The 17,517-nt window shown below is 37.2% G+C and overlaps 6 protein-coding genes and 1 pseudogene across 7 annotated transcripts; 2 read left to right on the forward strand and 5 right to left on the reverse strand.

Annotated features, from left to right (window-relative positions):
- Window positions 1-627: 627 nt before the first annotated feature.
- Window positions 628-1,690, reverse strand: LOC104764813 (RING-H2 finger protein ATL72). Its single transcript, XM_010488412.2, has one exon. It carries the CDS (start codon window positions 1,365-1,367, stop codon window positions 834-836), a length of 534 nt encoding a protein of 177 aa, XP_010486714.2. The 5' UTR covers window positions 1,368-1,690; the 3' UTR covers window positions 628-833.
- Window positions 1,691-3,663: 1,973 nt separating this feature from the next.
- LOC147920161 (reticulon-like protein B16) lies at window positions 3,664-5,538 on the reverse strand. Its single transcript, XM_087502949.1, has 5 exons — window positions 5,142-5,538; window positions 4,565-4,745; window positions 4,335-4,476; window positions 4,189-4,258; window positions 3,664-3,978 (listed from the first exon to the last, which is right to left on the reverse strand). Exons 1-5 carry the CDS (start codon window positions 5,260-5,262, stop codon window positions 3,812-3,814), a joined length of 681 nt encoding a protein of 226 aa, XP_087359075.1. The 5' UTR covers window positions 5,263-5,538; the 3' UTR covers window positions 3,664-3,811.
- A 115-nt stretch (window positions 5,539-5,653) lies between these two features.
- On the forward strand, window positions 5,654-7,497 carry LOC104764814 (superoxide dismutase [Mn] 1, mitochondrial-like). The gene is made up of 6 exons (XM_010488413.3): window positions 5,654-6,092; window positions 6,539-6,585; window positions 6,672-6,797; window positions 6,900-6,956; window positions 7,070-7,147; window positions 7,235-7,497. Exons 1-6 carry the CDS (start codon window positions 5,798-5,800, stop codon window positions 7,325-7,327), a joined length of 696 nt encoding a protein of 231 aa, XP_010486715.2. The 5' UTR covers window positions 5,654-5,797; the 3' UTR covers window positions 7,328-7,497.
- Window positions 7,498-7,861: 364 nt separating this feature from the next.
- LOC104764815 (uncharacterized) lies at window positions 7,862-8,504 on the reverse strand. Its single transcript, XM_010488414.2, has one exon. It carries the CDS (start codon window positions 8,400-8,402, stop codon window positions 8,106-8,108), a length of 297 nt encoding a protein of 98 aa, XP_010486716.1. The 5' UTR covers window positions 8,403-8,504; the 3' UTR covers window positions 7,862-8,105.
- Window positions 8,505-10,743: 2,239 nt separating this feature from the next.
- On the reverse strand, window positions 10,744-12,428 carry LOC104764816 (phosphoglucan phosphatase LSF2, chloroplastic-like). The gene is made up of 4 exons (XM_010488415.2): window positions 12,034-12,428; window positions 11,421-11,626; window positions 11,159-11,329; window positions 10,744-11,071 (listed from the first exon to the last, which is right to left on the reverse strand). Exons 1-4 carry the CDS (start codon window positions 12,290-12,292, stop codon window positions 10,868-10,870), a joined length of 840 nt encoding a protein of 279 aa, XP_010486717.2. The 5' UTR covers window positions 12,293-12,428; the 3' UTR covers window positions 10,744-10,867.
- A 60-nt stretch (window positions 12,429-12,488) lies between these two features.
- LOC104764818 (large ribosomal subunit protein eL43z-like) lies at window positions 12,489-13,642 on the forward strand. The gene is made up of 4 exons (XM_087502161.1): window positions 12,489-12,575; window positions 12,786-12,825; window positions 13,126-13,214; window positions 13,334-13,642. Exons 1-4 carry the CDS (start codon window positions 12,573-12,575, stop codon window positions 13,478-13,480), a joined length of 279 nt encoding a protein of 92 aa, XP_087358287.1. The 5' UTR covers window positions 12,489-12,572; the 3' UTR covers window positions 13,481-13,642.
- Window positions 13,635-15,983, reverse strand: LOC104764817 (adenine/guanine permease AZG1 pseudogene; annotated as a pseudogene). The gene has a single exon (XR_015591171.1). The product of XR_015591171.1 is annotated as an adenine/guanine permease AZG1 pseudogene (transcript).
- Window positions 15,984-17,517: the final 1,534 nt, after the last annotated feature.

The following is a 17,517-nucleotide window of genomic DNA, read 5'->3' on the forward strand; positions in this document are numbered from 1 at the left end:
CACAGAATTTTGTATAAAATAAAATTTAATCAATGTTATAGCACGGTACTTATGTAGAATCATTAACTATATAAAACTTACAAAATATGTGTCTTTTTCAAGTCATTATATTTATCATATGATTTTATTGCATAATGTTTTATCCAAAAAACTTTTAAAAACAATCACATAAATTATATTTTATATAAAAATTACAATATAAATAAAATGAATTTCAATCCATGTTCTAGCACGGATATTAATCTAGTAAGAGTAATAAACAGTAAACAAAAAAATATTCGATCATCATGAATTACTCCCTATTTATTTTTGTTGTCATTAATTTTTTTAAAGAAATCATTGGATCCTAGTTGCTCCGTATTTCTTCTGTTTTCTATAAGTGATAATTGTTGGTTGGGTTACCGTTTTTAAATAAATGATCATTTTATTATACATCATATAATTATAATAGTACCATTTTAACAACACAAAAAAAAAAAAAAAAAAACATTTTGGATCTTAGATCCACAAACGACTTCTCGGAACGAAGACCATATCCGGTTAATTAAATGCATTATCCGTTGTCGGTAATAAAACTCCTAATCTTTTCATTACAACAACCTTTTTTTTTTTTTGGGGAAGAAAACATTAAAAAATCAGTAAAGACTTGCTTTGATTTCAAGAAAACCCATCACACTAAATTTACCAGCACAAGAATATGTGTAAATTAATCACATTAGTTTGCACACACAAAAACAATTATGTAACCAACCAACAAAAAACCAAGCCCACTTGAGAGAGCATAGTTAAGAAAAATCACCAATCATGCATGTCCTTAAATTATGTGATGGAAACTATACCACGTCCTCGTCCCGGCGGGAAACAGCCATCGGCGAAGTTTGCTCAACGAGTAGCGATTGTCTGCAAGTAGGGCAAGAGGAACGCGAGACCAGCCAAGTATCTATGCACCTCACGTGGAAGCCATGGTTACATTTAGGCAAAACCCTAACTTTCTCTCCATCCACGAAATCTCCTAGACATATCAAACACTCCGTAGCTTTCATGTCAATGTTCCCTGATCCGTACAATCCAACAGGGATTTGCTCTAGCACCCGTTTCTTGATCCCCGTTGTAGCTACTAAACGTCCAGAATTTGCGTTTGCGTTTGAAGCGTTTGCGACTTGATCATCCGAAGCGAGTCTCCGAGTGATGCGTAGCACACATCGCAAGGCAGAGTTGAGGCTTAGAGCACAGATTAAAGCGCAGAGTAAAGCAGCTAAAATGATGACCATGTTAGTGTCGAAGTAGGTGTCGTTCAACCCTCCTCTGGTTTTAGGGGTTGCATCGGTGGGTGCGTTTGCTTGCGGTTCAAGTAGCAACCGACCCATCTTTGAGGTACGCTCGAGATGCAGAGGAGAGAACAAAAAAACTTGATTACTTCACCTTCAAGACTCGTGTTGTTACATAAATCGGTGACGAACGGGATGGAGAAGTGGGATTTAAGAATCCCCACCGAGTTTTCTCTTCACTCTCTTTATTTCGTCTCGAAGTTTTGATATTAATTTTGTTCGATCTGAAATCAAATCTTTCTGATTTGTTTCTTCCTCGTGACTTGTAAAGATGAGGGGAGGCAGAAATATTTATGTCAAGTTGTGATAAAAGAAGTCATAAATAGATTTATGGGCGACTCTCTTCAGAGAGTTATAGAGAGATGATGATGTGGTTGGTCCTAAATTTTTTTTTTTTTTTTTTTTTTTTTTTTTTTTTTTTTTTTTTTTAAACTCTATAATTTGTTAGTATTATTTATATATGTAGCAAGTGAATGGTCACTATTAATTTTGTTTGTATTCTTTAAGGTCAATTTTTATTCACTCCACTAACCAATGTAATTTTTCTTGTCGTCCTATCGAGAATCAGTGGTTTAATAGAAGCAAAATCCAAATATAAAACCATATGTTGATATGATATCATGGTCATTTTGAAAAACTTGCGCTTGTATAAGATCCCTAGATTAGTATGAATCTTGTTTTCCAGTTTCTGCTATACAAATTAGAGCATGTATTGAACCACTATATATCTCATACCGTAATTGTATATCCTAAAAGTAATTTTGATTCTATTTGTGGGATGTCATTCTTTGTTGTGTCTGTGTGTATTAGTAATTTGGATAAATACTTAAAAGATAGAGCAAAGAAGAAGAAGACAAATAAGAAAACGATTAGTTTAGTAGATATATCGTAATTGACAACTAACAAACTCGTTAATACTAGTGGTTTTAAGAACTTTGGAATCAAGCTAAAAGGAATTAATTCTCAAATAAGAAAAAACCGACAAATGAGATTGGATGTAGAAAAGCAATATTGGATTATATAAAACTGTATAGTTGGGGTATCATATTCCCAACTAATCATGACGAATATAATTAACTTATCATAGATTTATTCCATGGTTTTGGTTTTCTTATTATGGGGTAGACACACATCGTTAGTAACCTATTTGGTTTTTGTGTAGTTGGTCAAGGTCAGTAGATTTTCCATTCCATTAGTTTGGTCGTTGCATATTTCATCATATAATGGTTATGTAGAAATTCGAAGATGAACATTTGTGTGTATGTATGTGGTTGGTTTACGAATTGAATGGTCCATACGAAATTCATGTGTCACTTACGGGTCCACAAGTATAAGAAGAAGTCCAATACAACGGACACACTATATTTAATTAATGACGAAATACAAATGATGAAATTAAATAGAATTACGAGTTCACGCAAAGGTCACAACACTTGTCTCTCTTTAGCTGCAATAGTTCCAATAGTTGATAACAACACTCCAACGTGTGAGATCCATATATATCAACCCCCATACACGAGTCTATTGTGTGTATTTACTATGTCTATATACTAGATTCAAATACTTTGGTTATAAGTTGTTACAGGTCTCACTCTCACGTATTCAGAAAATTTAAGGTACTCGTATTTAATTCGTATATGTACAGATAAGCTAACTCTATTTTAATGTCAAATTCATAACATCAATCTATATATGTCTAATTCGAGTAGTTTGAAAAATTATATAATTATTATTTGAATTTAGTTGGTGACCATTTCATACTAGATCTAATGATATAAATTACTGAAGCATGTCCACCTACAAAAGTGTGTGACATTAGCACATATTCTTCTAATCAATATAAAATATAGTAGGTGGTCATTTGAGATGGGAGACTGTTTGTATTATTATTCTAGAATATCCATTTTTATTATATTATACATACAATGAAATTGATAGTAGTTGAAACTTTGAAAGAGATCATGAGATATAAGAATAGTATTCGTAGGAATACGTAATAAAGCGCTCATGGAATTGATTACCTACTGATCATTCGTATACTAGTCATCATTACTTGTGTTGAGTTTTGACGTCAGACTTGCAGCATTAACTACTAACTAGTGCAATTAAAACTGTGTTAGTGACATTCTTCTATTGATAATTTCGTATAAGCAAAAGCTTATGTGACGTGAACAAGTTACAAGTGACCTAGCATTACTGGGCTCATATGCGCATTTAGCCTTGGGCTGGTACCTCATCCATCTGAATGTCAGAGAATATTGTTATGCGTCACGACGTCGTTCAGGCATCTCTTCAGAATCCCTTTTAACAGTTGTGTTCTAGACACAGCCAAGAGTTAAGGTCAACGAAGAATCTTATATTCATTCTGGGTATGGCGTTTAGTTATACTACACATGGTGAATAACAAGAAAACACAACTAATGTGTGAACAGCTAAACAAAAAAAACAAGTAAAACACATTATCAGTATCACCAAAGTTAAGCTCATGAATCTTTATCCTTGGATAAGCTCCACGAGAGTCTGCTTATAACATTTTCGTCCACTATTTTGTAGTGGTGAGACAACCGCCTGTGTATCGACCCGCAACACTTGTCTACTTTGCTTTGGTATTTACTGTACAAAGCCGGTATTGTTACAGATAGAATGGTCCCTGTTCACACCGTGATAAAAAAAAACTTTCATATAAGACTTCTGTTCACTGCGTTTAACAACAGCAATGTCTACGGGAACTAAAACAAGATCAACAAGCAAACGATAAGGGATTAAAAGCTAATGAATTAATGGGGGGAGAAACTTAAGGATAAAAAAAAAACAGAAAAAGCTTTTTCTATCATTTGCATTTAAAGATCAAGTTACTAACCGATATAAACAAGAGTGCAGAGAGATATATAGCTACCAATGGCAGAGAGAAGCCACAGACAAATCACCACCTGCCAATGAACAATTGTCAGCCCAGTTGTTCAAATGCTTAATGGTTTCCATTATGGAAAGGATTTGCTTCATAACCTTAAAGAAGAGTCGAAAATCATTGCCAACTGTGACATCATGAGCCATTACAAGCAAGTGATTGAGTTTTATACGAAACGAAGCTGCAGCACTATTCACCATTTCCTCTGACAGAACAAGCTCTGGCAACGAATGCCCCTGTCTGCTTATAAAAGAGATAACAGGTAGAGATCATCAGTCACATAACAGCAAAGAACTAAGGAAAAAGACAGGTGAAAAGTAGCGGTCACCTATTCCTAAAAGCAGAAACCCTGGCATGGACGAATGATATAATGATCCCGATCAGTAAGACATCTGAAGAAACAGATAAGAAAGGCAATCCCGAAAGCTCGAATATAAGCCAAGCTACAGTTGATACAATGAGAACCCCAAAAGAAAGATGACGTTTCCTCCATAAAAGCAAGTCAGCAGCTGCATCAAAGAACAACGCCATACAAAATCGTTGAGAGACTAAGAACTTTACAAACACTGGCACATCCAAATTAGAGATATTCAGCTATTTCTCATTCAAGATCAAAACCTTAACCTAACTTACACCTGCCAAAATTTTCAATCTTCTACTAAACCCAAAATGCTAAATGAACTTGCACACATGAAAATTTCTTCAGACCGCTAAAATCAGACACCCTAACTATTCCAAGTACCATCTCCAATATGCATTTGGGAAAGCACTTTGCCGAGCAAAACCAGAAACCCTAAATTTCCATAGTATCATCTCCAACACTAAGTCGATGAATCCGAGAAATTCTCATCAGAAATTACCCAAACGATGAACAAAGAAACAAAAAGTCCGAAGAAAGAACTCGCCTTTGCCACCGCCCATGAACTGATGAACCGTAACTTGCCGACCCAACAATCGGTAATCCGATGAAGATCCTCCTTCATTTCTTCCGTCGTAATCACCACCGTTTTCACTTATACTCTCCATCTCAAGATTCCCAAAAACCCCGAATCAAACCTACCAAATCCTCCCCACCCCAACTCCGAATCTCGAAAAATTCTCGCCTCCTAAAAAAATCTCCGATCACAGCTTTGGATCTGTGAAGGAAACTAACTAAGATTGATGATGATCAGACAACGATTTCGTTGTCATCAAGGAGGAACCAAAATACAATTCGCTTTCACATGCATCGATTTCTAAATTTCAACATCTCCCTTTCTAGTCAACTTTTCAACATTTCCTATTATATTTTCCCGGAAAAACAAAAAAAAAAAAACCGAAGAAAATTATTACTATATATTAAGGCCTTTTGGGCTCACTATCGGCCCATATCTTTTACATCGACAAATAAGTAAGTCATCATAACCACGATTCATATGTGTACGTGTCAAACTGTCACTTTATTGTATATGTGACAGGCAGTGATATTATCATTACCCCCTCCACGTCTACACACACTTAACATTTTCATATCTGAGAGGAAAGAAGAAGAATCTTCAACCCAACACAGTAGTGTCTAACAATGGCGATTCGTTGTGTTGCGAGTAGAAAAACCCTAGCCGGCTTGAAGGAGACGTCATCGAGGCTGATTGGATTCAGAGGAATCCAGACTTTTACGCTTCCTGATCTTCCTTACGACTATGGCGCTTTGGAGCCGGCGATTAGCGGAGAGATTATGCAGATTCACCACCAGAAGCATCACCAGACTTATGTTACTAATTACAATAATGCTCTTGAGCAGCTTGATCAGGCTGTGAGCAAGGGTGATACTTCTGCTGTTGTTAAGCTTCAGAGCGCTATCAAATTCAACGGCGGAGGTGTGTGTGTGTCTGACTTTTTTTTTCTCTTTTTTACGGATCTCGTTTTGGATGGATTTGATTGTGTTGGATCGTGTTTGGATTGAGTAAATGTTGGATGGAATTTAGAATAAGTTGGATGTTACGGCCTCTTGATCCATTGAATTGAGCTATGAAGCTGATGATTAGTTTTGATGAATAGAGTCTGAAATTGGGATGAAGGTTTGTCTCAGAGTCGATCAATGTTTAATTGGCACTAGCTGGCTTATATAATTAACTTGGTTTTGCTGGGTCTTGAGTTAAGAACCACTGGGTTTGATTGATAGCTATGGGAAAATAAGTACTTGGGTTTGCTGGGTCTTGAGCTCGGAACCAGTTGGATTGGTTTGATAGCTATGGGAAATGAGTTTTGGGTTCTGTTCTGTGCTAGAGGATGAAGCTCATTTGGGTCTAATTCTAATGTGCAGGTCATGTGAACCACTCGATTTTCTGGAAGAATCTTGCTCCTGTCAAGGTGAGTTTTGTTTTTTGAGTTTTTCTTATCTAATTTTTGTCTATTTAATTGGTCTGAGCTTAATTGTTTGTTTTAATATATAACAGGAAGGTGGTGGAGAGCCACCAAAGGGATCTCTTGGCAGCGCTATTGACACTCACTTTGGCTCCCTTGAAGGTTTGGTGAAAAAGATGAGTGCTGAAGGTGCTGCTGTGCAAGGCTCAGGATGGGTGGTCAGTACTCTAATATCACCTTTTTTTAAAATTCCATTGTTGAATCTGGTGCTTTACTTCTAACCATGATCATTGATTTGCTTGTAACCTGGATTGCAACAGTGGCTCGGTCTAGACAAAGAACTGAAGAAGCTTGTGGTTGACACAACTGCCAATCAGGTACTTATCCATGATCTGTTCAAAAAGATTTTAGCTTTGCCAGCGTTCTTAAGATTCATAAATGTATGTGATTTTGATGGATTTTAAAAGGAAAAGAGTTTGCTTGGTTGCAGGATCCATTAGTGACAAAGGGAGGAAGCTTGGTTCCTTTGGTGGGTATAGATGTTTGGGAGCACGCCTACTACTTGCAGGTTACAACACTTTTTGATCCCTTAAGACTCATGACTAGAGCTTATACAGATCAATGCTCGTTAACCACTCTTCAATCTCTCTTGCAGTACAAAAACGTGAGGCCGGAATATCTGAAGAATGTATGGAAAGTGATCAACTGGAAATATGCAAGCGAAATTTACGAGAAGGAATGCAACTGAATGGTTACATAAAAGAGAGGAGTCACTTCCAGCTCTGCTATGTTTTTAAGGTTGTCTGAAATAACAATGTCTCTCTTTGGTCTCTTTGAGTTAGCTCAAGTGAGTTGTGTGGTTATACGTTGTTTGACGAATACTTCCAAGAATAAAAAGTTTTGCTATTGTTCTCACAAGAAGTTCTTTGTTTTTATGAAGAAATTAATAAATAAATAAAAACTACATCTGTAGCGAAACTTGGAATTCTTGAATAATGCATGGTTGCATACACATACTTTGGTGTATATAAGAGAATACCAAACAAATGGGGTTATATTAATTTAAAAACAATTATCTTATGCAATTGTGGAAAACGGATCATAGTAAAGTACTATAAAAAAAGTCAAATTTACATGTTTTTCTTTGACCGCTGATTATGACTTTCAAAGATTCTTTAAGCTGTTTCTCGGAACCACCATATCAATTCAAATGATATACTATCTTGAACGACTCTAAATAAAATTAAAGAAATAATCTTGAGAAATTAATGAAAGAAGCTGATGAACAACATTTATCAAGATAATATTTGATAATTCGAGATACAAAATGTGAATCTTAACATTCTTGATCATTTTTCAACTCAAAAAAAGACCAAAACAATCCTAATTTTCTAAACTCTTACAGTAATTTCTGTAACATTTACAATAATCTCTATTCGAAAGTAAACAAATTAAAGAATCTCTAAAGAACAAAAAAGTACGAATTAGGACAACAAAAGATGAGACACAAAAAAAGAACAACAGTTCTAAGTATTGATGTCGTTAGTTTTCCTGCTTGGTCCAGACGACGGATGAAACCCTTTCGGAAGAGCATTCAACACCAACGACCCGAATTTTCCGGCGACAACTTGAGGAGCAAACGAAGAATATTCCGTCTTCCTCTCCTGCTCTCCTCCGCAACCCACCACCGCCGCCTTAGGGATCTCACCGGAGAACATGACACCATCTGTGACCGGAAGAAACTCTCCCGGTAAGATCCTAGCCGTCGATAGTGAAACGGAGATGAAAATTATAATCAAAAGCAAAGATCTGTTAATCGCCATCTTTTGAAACTAAACAAAAAAACCTTTTTGTGGATTCTCTTTTTTTATTAGTCTTACTTTGGTTTGAAAGATGAAGAAGTGGGTGAAGATAAAAGAGAGAGTGTATAACATATATATATGGATGGTGATGGAGTTTGTAAGGTGAGAATGAGAAAGGTCAATGGGAGTAGCAAAAAACTTACGCGGCAAGTGTCGGACTTACAAAAGTTAAAAGTTGAATGAATGAATGAAGCGGTCCTTTCCTCTCATTGAATCCAACTAAAATATCATTTTTATTTTGTAACGAGTTAAGTTTTAGTTTTTACCTTTTTAAATTACATTTTTTGGTTGAAATGCAAATCAACAAAGATGTGCTAAGTTTACAACTTTACATATAAATGTCTAGTGTTATTATTTATGTTTAATTTTTTAAAAAATTAGAAAAACAAAGAGTGTGAGAGAGACCATTGAGAAACAAAAAACGTTTTATAGATGAGTCGTCGGATATACGAGATCAAATTTTTTATTGTGCCGAAATCGATAGATTGATTACTTTATAGTGCATGGTCTTTGTATTAACATCTTATGAACATTTTTTAATAACATTCACGAGTTCCATCATCAATTATAATACTTAATTAACAAGAATATTAAACAGGTACGCAACTGTTTTTGACATAGTTTGTGAGTCCTATATATTTTGTCGTTTGGAATCAAAACTATACAAATCTATTCATACAACTAAAGTAAAACATTTTCTTCAATGATATGTATTCCAAACAAACTAATGTTACATATCAAATCGAAAATTAAAAAAGAAGATAAGATATGTAATTATGACATCAGGACATAATTATGATGTATACACTTTTTTAAGTCATTAATGGAGTTTCCAACTGCTACCAACAAAAGCCGAAGCCCACCGTCACCTTTTTGACCGCGTCCTTTCTTCTTGTTCCCCAAGTCTCTCCCATACGCTCACACTCTCACCGTCACACACACACATGCATTTACACTTTATATTAACGTGTGTGTAAACATATATAACTATTGCCTCCTTTATTAGATGAGCCAAAATTTTCAAAATTAGTTGTAGATAGGATAGCACGAACGTCATTTATGGATATTGCGGTGGGAACTTTATAGACTTTATGGTTTTGCTCAAGAGAGTTGAAAACTTGATTTTTTTTTTGTGCGTATAAAGCTGACATATTTTCTTTAGTTGGTAAAGGTATAGAAAAAAAAGCAGAGTTTGATAGATTATATTCTCTAAAAAAAGTATGTGGTCGTTGAGCCAAAAACATAGACCATAGGCCAATAATATTGGAAAAATGGAACAATCATCCATTTACATGAGATCAGTGTTGTCTTATGTCCCTAGATCCGATCACTAGTTCTGATGAGTTCTGCCATCACTTTATCAGATGTTATAAATAGTATTTATCTAAGTATATAGACTTTAGGTACGATTTTGAGCAACACTTACTTGTGTCTGAGTCTGAATCTGAATCAGAAGAAAAAAAAAGTCGGTTCTCTCTCTTCTCTCTCATGAATTTTCCAGAGGGAGACCGACTGACTTATGTTGTCGTCCGGATCTTTTCCGGTTATCAAATCCCGTTTAGCGGGCTCTCGTCCAACATGCACCAGATCCTTTGCGGTGTTTGGTTGGCTTTTATCCGGTATCGATTTGACTTTCATAGTCACGATGATCGGCGTGGCCGTCAGCGCTTCTTTGCTGCTATGCTCTCGGTTGTTCATGACCGAATAAAGTTTATGTCGTGGTGGTCAATGATGTGCCCAAGCCACCGACTCTCGAAATCAACCCTAGCTCTTAGGCGTCTTCAAATCCTTCAGAGTTAGCTTCTCTTCCCTAGGCCTTCAACCGATTGATCCCAATCTCTCATCTCTGAGATGGGTGATGATGCGGTTAGGCAGCTCCTTCAGCTTCCTCCAACAAGAATTCACAATCAGATTTGGGTCAAGATCTGAAAGGTCTACTTATGCATGTCCGGTCCTCCGTCGAGTGAATTCTCGACTTTACCGGTGTCAACATGTATTTGATGGTTCCAAAGCTTCATCTTTGAAGCCCATCAAGCTGGGTTTGCAAGTAGATGTATTAATTGGCTTATGTTGTTGTTATTTTGGTTTGTGCTTTAGCTCCAGGGAATACTCGTTTCCGCCGGCTAAATATCCGGGGACTTACATGTGTCCTCCGGCCTTGTATCATATTTTTGTTTCTCTTCCTTCGTTTGAAGGTTTGATTAATAAACAGTGAAAAAAAAAAAAAAAAAAAAGCTACGATTTTGAGCACTATATATACCTCATGTTATTAAGACCTTGATTGAGAAGAAGAACCATAGAGTTCATGACAACTAGGCGGATTAACTCGCATAAAAGGGTTCATCAATTGTAACCATCAGTAGATTTATTTAGAATATACAAAAGTGGAGATCTTATTTTAATAGATACATATGCTCTAGTGATTTTCAGGTTCCACGAAGGGCACTAACACGTTCTTGAATCAATTTCCTTTCCCAATCTGCAACGTCTTCAAATGCATTCTCAGGGAGACTCTCAAATGGCTCTTTCCAGGGATCGTTCTTGGCAAGATCATATGTTGCACCGCGGATGGCTCCTTTGTTAGGCCCACATGGACGCTTCGATACCAACGTGTCATAAGCCGTGTTAAGCTGTTTCAAAACACACAGAATCAGATCCCAAAAGAAGGTATGAAGCTTTCTTGGAGTGAAGTTGAGTGAGACCTTTTTTTTACTTACGTTCATGTCGCAGAACCAATACATATAAGCAATAGAAACCCCTGGAGCTCTTCCCAATCCGGCTGAGCAATGCACGTAGACTCTTCCTTTACCTTCTGAAACCGCCCATTCCAAAGAAGAAACAGCTTTTGGTAGTTGGCTTCTCAACGAAAGCGGATCAAAGTCTTTTGCCTAACAGAATTAGAAAACCAACTTGATAAAGAGAAAAATAAAAATCTCAGATTCACATGATTCCATAGGTTGAGAACGCAAGATTCCTTACAGGCCTTCTCATGTGACGGATTCCAAGCACCTTACATCGTTTAACAATGGAGTCTAGATCGATTCCCCAATAGTCAATGTCCTTGTCCTGCTGCAAGTTAAGTATGTAAGCAACATTCTCTTCCTGCTTCAAGTGATCTATGTCCTCAGGTTTCTGTGGCTGCGACCCGACAATCAGTTCATCTCTTATCAATGTATAGTTCATACCTGAATAACAGAACAAATTGCCAAAAATGTGAGAAAAAATCATCACATAAAACCATGTATCCACATGAAACAATCATTGTAACACAGCGACTAAATGTGTTGCCCACAATACACTGTCCTGTGTGCTTTTAGCTTTCAGAAAAAAAACACTAAATCCTTGTAAACACAGCTATCAATTTCATAAATCTGTTTCCAAGTTCAAGAAACTATATACACCAAAGTTCTTGGAACTTAAACAACTATACTCACCTACTTCAAGAACACTCTCTCAGTTCAAATCTAATCAAACACTAGCCAACCTAACCACAAAGTCAAATGAATGAACACTGTTCTACTCTTGACAAACAAAGAAAGAAATCATAAACTTAAGTGAAATTATGTAACAAAATCGAAGAAAAGATGTATACCAAGATCATGATGATATTCATAAGGGCTCCTCATCAATCTCTTCATAGCTGTATTGTAATCCTCCATTTTGTTCTTGGAGCTAAGAGAGACCCCATTTGTTCCTGAGCTTTCTCCAGAGATTTTGCAAGACACTCCCGCCAGATTTCTTCTGTGAAATCTCAGATCAAACGACGAAGAACTGAAGCAAGAAGATCTCTCAGTTTCTCGGGAGTATCTAGTCACCGGGAAAATACAGCTCTTGACTCCAATCACACTCATCGTCTCTCTATCTCTCGTTCTTCACCTGATTGCAACATTGAAATCTCTGCAGTAACATATGCGTTTTACAATAATGGCCGGGTGTCACACAAAACGATATTTGTGTTATTGGGCTTTTTATTTAATGGGCCTTTAACTAATAAAGTTATATAGCCCATTAAGTAAAACCCTAATTTTATCTCGCCTGTATACTTATCGAAACGAGCCAAAATCTAGTTCCCTCCTCTTCTTCGCCGGCACTTGCCCATCGTCTGCTTCCTTCCTCCCCAAGCCGGCGAAAATGGTGAGTTAATCTTCTGTTTCGTGTAGTTGATTCTCTCCCATTTGAATATATGTATTCATCATACTAGATCATTCATTTGATTAGATATACTCAGACGTGTGATCATGTGAACTTCATTGCTTAGATTTTTGTATTAGATTGTTCCATCTCTCAGGAATCTGGTTTTAGATTGTATCGTTCTTTCAACTTATCTGTGTTTTTCGATTTCAGACCAAGAGGACCAAGAAGGCTGGAATTGTCGGCAAATATGGTGAGTATTGAGAAACCAATCATTTGGCTATATAGCTGTTGCTGTGAAGTATGCAACATTAGAATTCTCTTCTAAGTCTTGTTTCGATGGTTGGAAACTTGGAATTGGCTGTAGCATTTGCGTAAAGTATGCAACTTTAGAATTCCTCTTGATTTCATATGTTGAAACCCATTGACCTTGTTTCCATGGTTTGAAGAATTAGTATCAGATCACGAACAGAGATGTCAAAATGTCTCTATTATAATGATTGAATCCTCCTCCTCAATCTGAATCTGTTGAATGTGTTGTGTTTGCAAAAAGGTACACGATATGGTGCCAGTCTTAGGAAGCAGATCAAGAAGATGGAAGTGAGTCAACACAGCAAGTTCTTCTGCGAGTTCTGCGGAAAGGTACTCCTCATTTACCATCTCTTGAGTAACCCACATTGTCATTGAATTACAATAAGGCTTTCAGTTTGCAAAGCTCTTTTTGTTTTTCAATTTTGTGAAATAAGTTTTTAGTTATGTAGTACGCCGTGAAGAGGAAAGCTGTTGGCATTTGGGGTTGCAAAGATTGCGGTAAAGTGAAAGCAGGCGGTGCATACACAATGAACACGGCTAGTGCTGTGACAGTTAGGAGTACCATTAGACGGTTGAGAGAGCAAACCGAGAGCTAGATCCAGAGAATCCTAACCTTCCCACCACTGTGAGAAGTCCTTTTTGATTCAGATTAACTAAAGAGAAGAGAAGTTTCCCCATGACTCCTTTTGGGGTTTTGCCTTTTTGTTTCTGTATTGAACCTTCCAATTCTTTTTCAATGAAGTTTACCAATGTCAAAATTTCTACAGTTTACTTTTATTTCTCCCACCACATTTGTACACTTTCCTCTACAAGAGAAATAAATCAATAATGCAATCACTAGTCTTTTCTTCCTAAGAAAGAAAAAAAAAATCAAATAGTAACAAAAAACAATGTAAAAATCTAAACGGTAGTAGTGTTATTATCAGTCTCACTAGCTTTGACAAGTCCATTGTTATGATTAACCTCTTCTTCTTCTTTAACTCTCCTTTTCAAAAACCCAAACTTCACCAAACCTTCTTCACCCCAATCCCATAGATGCAACACCACGTAGCTCCCAATCCCACCGATCAACCCATACGCGACTGAGTAAGTCAACGGCATCAGAATCATCGTCACGAATGCCGGAATCGCTTCCCTCATATCTTCCCAATCAATCTCCGTCACCGATTTCATCATCATCACCCCCACTAATATCAGCGGCGGACCAACCGCCCAAGCCGGAATCGAAGCTAGCAACGGCGTGAAAAACATCGCTAAGAAGAAATAAACCGCAACCGTAACCGCCGTTAGCCCCGTCCTCCCTCCTTCTCTTATCCCCGTCGACGATTCGATGAACACCGTCACCGGAGATGTTCCGAGCAAGGACCCGATCACAATCGCGGACGCGTCGGACATAAACGCGAAATACTGTCCGGCGAAATCTCCATTCTCGTCTACGAATCCGGCGAATCTAGCCATCGAGTAAAGCGTCCCCGTCGTATCTAATATATCCACGTAGAGGAACGTCACCAGAGCTTCCCAGAAATGTCCTTTGCTCATACCGGAGAAGCTTAAAGCTCCGGCCGTGTGTTTGATGACGTGTACATCGACGATCTTTTTGAAATAATCGTGAGCTGCGTCTCCGGCCGATGTGTTCGGAAACGCCGTTACCTCCGTGTTACGGAACCACGAGATCGCCGTCACGAAGACGATCCCGTAGATCATAGCTCCTTTCACGTTCTTCACCAAACAATAAGCTATGATCACGAATCCGACTATACCTAACCAGAACGTTGGAGACTCCATTCTCCCGTGAACGCACATGATATCGCCGGAAACTGCTCCTCCGGCGAGTAAACTAACGGTTCCGTTAGCCGACGTTATAACGGGAGCTAACGAGACTCGTGACGAGGTTGGACAGGCGGCGAGAGTGACGAGAGTTGATGGACTATAACCGACTAAACCGATTCCTTGATTGTTCTGTAAACCGATGAAAGCTAGGAAAAGTCCGATTCCGGCGGAGGAGCTGATTCTGACCGGTTTAGGGACGAGTTTCGCGAGCTTTGCTCTGAAACCTATGGCGGAGATGAAGAGAAATATCAATCCTTCGATGAACACGGCGGCGAGTGCGGTCCGGTATGAGATTGAACCGGATCCGTGAAACCCGACGACGGTGTAAGCGAAATAAGCGTTGGTTCCCATTCCCGGAGCTAAAGCCAACGGGAGATTCGCCATCAATCCCATGATTACGCATCCGATTAGTGAGGCAGCTACGGTGGCGACGATTAGATCCTTCCGGATTCCTTCGACGCATGCGGCGTAACCGGGATTAACCGGGTTGAATTTGCAAGAAACGTCGGGGGTGAGTAATCGGAGACCCGGTCCGGTACACTGGGAAGGTTGGATGGTTGGGTCAGAGCAGAGAGGGATACAGTCGGAAACAGAGCAAGTACCACCGGAATCAGAGAGGATAGAAGCGTTGACGGCGAGGATATAAGCCATGGTTAAGAAAGTGGCGGTACCAGCACGGAGCTCAGTGGTGAAAGTTGAATTACGTTCGGCGAGTTTGAAGCGTTTACCAACCCGGCTCGAACCAACGTAGGTGTTGAGCCGGTTTAGTAGCTTGGGCTTGGGTCTAGTACTAGTAGTAGTAGAAGGTAGTTGCTCCATTAGAGGAGATGAGATGATCACACAGAAGTAAAAGAAAAATACAAAGTTGTTTAGTTTTTTTGGGTTTTGTAATCTAGTGAAAGAGAACAGGGTTGTGCTTATATATATCAGAGAGGATTATATAATACAGCTGTGTGTGTGTGTAGTATAGTGGGGGAGATTAGGGAACTTTTGATATGATTAGAGAAAGAGGAAAGATTCTGGTTAGAGAGGAATGGGATCTTTAGAAGAGAAGTATCTCACATGTAACCATGTGTCCAGGATTCTTTCTCACTTTATTTCTCTTACATCTTGTAACAGTCAGTTTTGTACTTTTTTAAATATATACAATCTCTGACTATTGAATTTGTTTAGGATTGTTGTAATTATATCATGTAATCAATCACACGTATTTGTCGGGAAGAGTATTTTCGACGTTTTTTTTTACACTTAAAAGAGGTCATTTTCTTGATATTTTAAGTACTGTGGCTTTTGTAGTTTTGTATCAAGTTTTTTTTCTAAATGGTCATCATATGCAGAGCTAATATTTTTAAAATTGTTTATTATGATTATGGTGTGTAATGGATATGTGGCAACTACACACAATCGCGGCCAAGAAGGTCGAGTTACAAAGTTGGCTAGCTACAAAAATACAAAATGTGAACAACTCTTAACTAACCCCTATTATATATTTGACCAATTGACTTTGACCTCTCAACTTTTTTTTTTTCGGTGATATCCAATATTCTAAATAGACATAATTTCGCAAAAAGTTGATTGTTTTTTCCATAATTTAAATGTTGCTTTCGAAAATATTATGTTTGAAGGTCTTATTCTTTTTTTTTTTTTTTGTTGAATAAGAATTTTGATCATTTAGTTTTCAAGTGGATCATCGCTTGAGTAATCTTTTGAACTCAATTTGTTGGTGGGGACGTCAAAGATATCGGTTTGACTACGATTGATCGACTTCGTGCAGTTTGGTTTATATATATATTTTTTTTAACTTAGTTTTATTTATAACTTAGTTTCATACCAAAGGAATGAGAGCTGATCTCTCGGGAACCCAAAGACTTTATAACCCAGCAAACAAAACCACTATCAAAAATCTAAATTTATTTTTGGATGCGACAACGACGTCTGATGGGTCAATTCATGTCTAGCTATAAATCTTCAAAATGCCACCAATCTAAACAGTTTGGTTTATATAATCTGCACCTTATTATTAAAAAAATATATCATAAAAACAACACTAATGTTAGTTGAATCACATAGAATCTTATTTTAATTTAAAAAATAACCAAATATTAAAATGTCGATATTGGGGAAGACAAGAAGATCATCAGAAAATAGACGTCTCACTATAATCAAGATGTAAAGAATTCGAAGAAGTAGTTCATTCATTTTTCTAATTATCAGCACGTGTACGGACATAAATAAAGAAGAAAAACTCCAGTTTGTAATTTCTTAATATGACAGAATATTTAGTCTTGTCAGCATAATGATATGTTTTTCCACGATCTAAAATATTAGTCTTATTAAGTTAATAAGGGAAAATATAACTAACTATACATGAGAGAGAATAAATAATCTGTTTTATGTGTAGCTATCTTGATCAAAACCTAAAATATTTGAAAAGTAGTTCATGAATATATAATGGTAAGACGATACCCATATATTTGAACTATAGAACAGATTAACGTAGATTTGAACGTAAGATATCTTTTGGGGGCCATCCATTTATAAGTGTGTCTTTGTTACGAGTGCCATGCTATTTATTGTTTAGGTCTCACTATCAGCCTTACTACAAGTAACGACACTTTATTGCATATCAATTATTTGCGTAGGCCGCAGTATTTATTTCCAAAACCTACTACTTCAGCATTCGACAAAAAAAGAAAACATTTTCATAGATTTTTATTTATTTATAAACAACTATTTACCATTGTCAAAGAGTGGTCCATCTATCTATCTACTAATCTACATATGGACTAACCAATCTTCCACG

The sequence above is a fragment of the Camelina sativa genome, chromosome 19, assembly GCF_030686135.1.
Source record: "Camelina sativa cultivar CO46 ecotype springtype chromosome 19, ASM3068613v1".
NCBI lineage: Eukaryota > Viridiplantae > Streptophyta > Magnoliopsida > Brassicales > Brassicaceae > Camelina > Camelina sativa.

Bases quoted from the DNA above. Each gene is read 5' to 3' on its own strand.
- LOC104764816 (XM_010488415.2), bottom strand. From the start codon at position 12,292: ATGAGTGTGATTGGAGTCAAGAGCTGTATTTTCCCGGTGACTAGATAC. The intron at 11,627-12,033 runs GTATACATCTTT...TCTGTTATTCAG, and splicing joins TGAATATCATCATGATCTTG to GTATGAACTATACATTGATA. The intron at 11,330-11,420 runs GTAAGGAATCTT...TAATTCTGTTAG, and splicing joins TCCGTCACATGAGAAGGCCT to GCAAAAGACTTTGATCCGCT.
- LOC104764818 (XM_087502161.1), top strand. The intron at 12,826-13,125 runs GTGAGTATTGAG...GTTTGCAAAAAG, and splicing joins TGGAATTGTCGGCAAATATG to GTACACGATATGGTGCCAGT. The intron at 13,215-13,333 runs GTACTCCTCATT...TTAGTTATGTAG, and splicing joins TCTGCGAGTTCTGCGGAAAG to TACGCCGTGAAGAGGAAAGC.
- LOC104764814 (XM_010488413.3), top strand. From the start codon at position 5,798: ATGGCGATTCGTTGTGTTGCGAGTAGAAAAACCCTAGCCGGCTTGAAG. The intron at 6,093-6,538 runs GTGTGTGTGTGT...TCTAATGTGCAG, and splicing joins TATCAAATTCAACGGCGGAG to GTCATGTGAACCACTCGATT. The intron at 6,957-7,069 runs GTACTTATCCAT...GCTTGGTTGCAG, and splicing joins TTGACACAACTGCCAATCAG to GATCCATTAGTGACAAAGGG.
- LOC104764813 (XM_010488412.2), bottom strand. From the start codon at position 1,367: ATGGGTCGGTTGCTACTTGAACCGCAAGCAAACGCACCCACCGATGCA.
- LOC147920161 (XM_087502949.1), bottom strand. From the start codon at position 5,262: ATGGAGAGTATAAGTGAAAACGGTGGTGATTACGACGGAAGAAATGAA. The intron at 4,746-5,141 runs GCGAGTTCTTTC...TCTTTGATGCAG, and splicing joins GTTCATGGGCGGTGGCAAAG to CTGCTGACTTGCTTTTATGG. The intron at 3,979-4,188 runs GTTAGTAACTTG...CGGTGTGAACAG, and splicing joins CTGCACTCTTGTTTATATCG to GGACCATTCTATCTGTAACA.
- LOC104764815 (XM_010488414.2), bottom strand. From the start codon at position 8,402: ATGGCGATTAACAGATCTTTGCTTTTGATTATAATTTTCATCTCCGTT.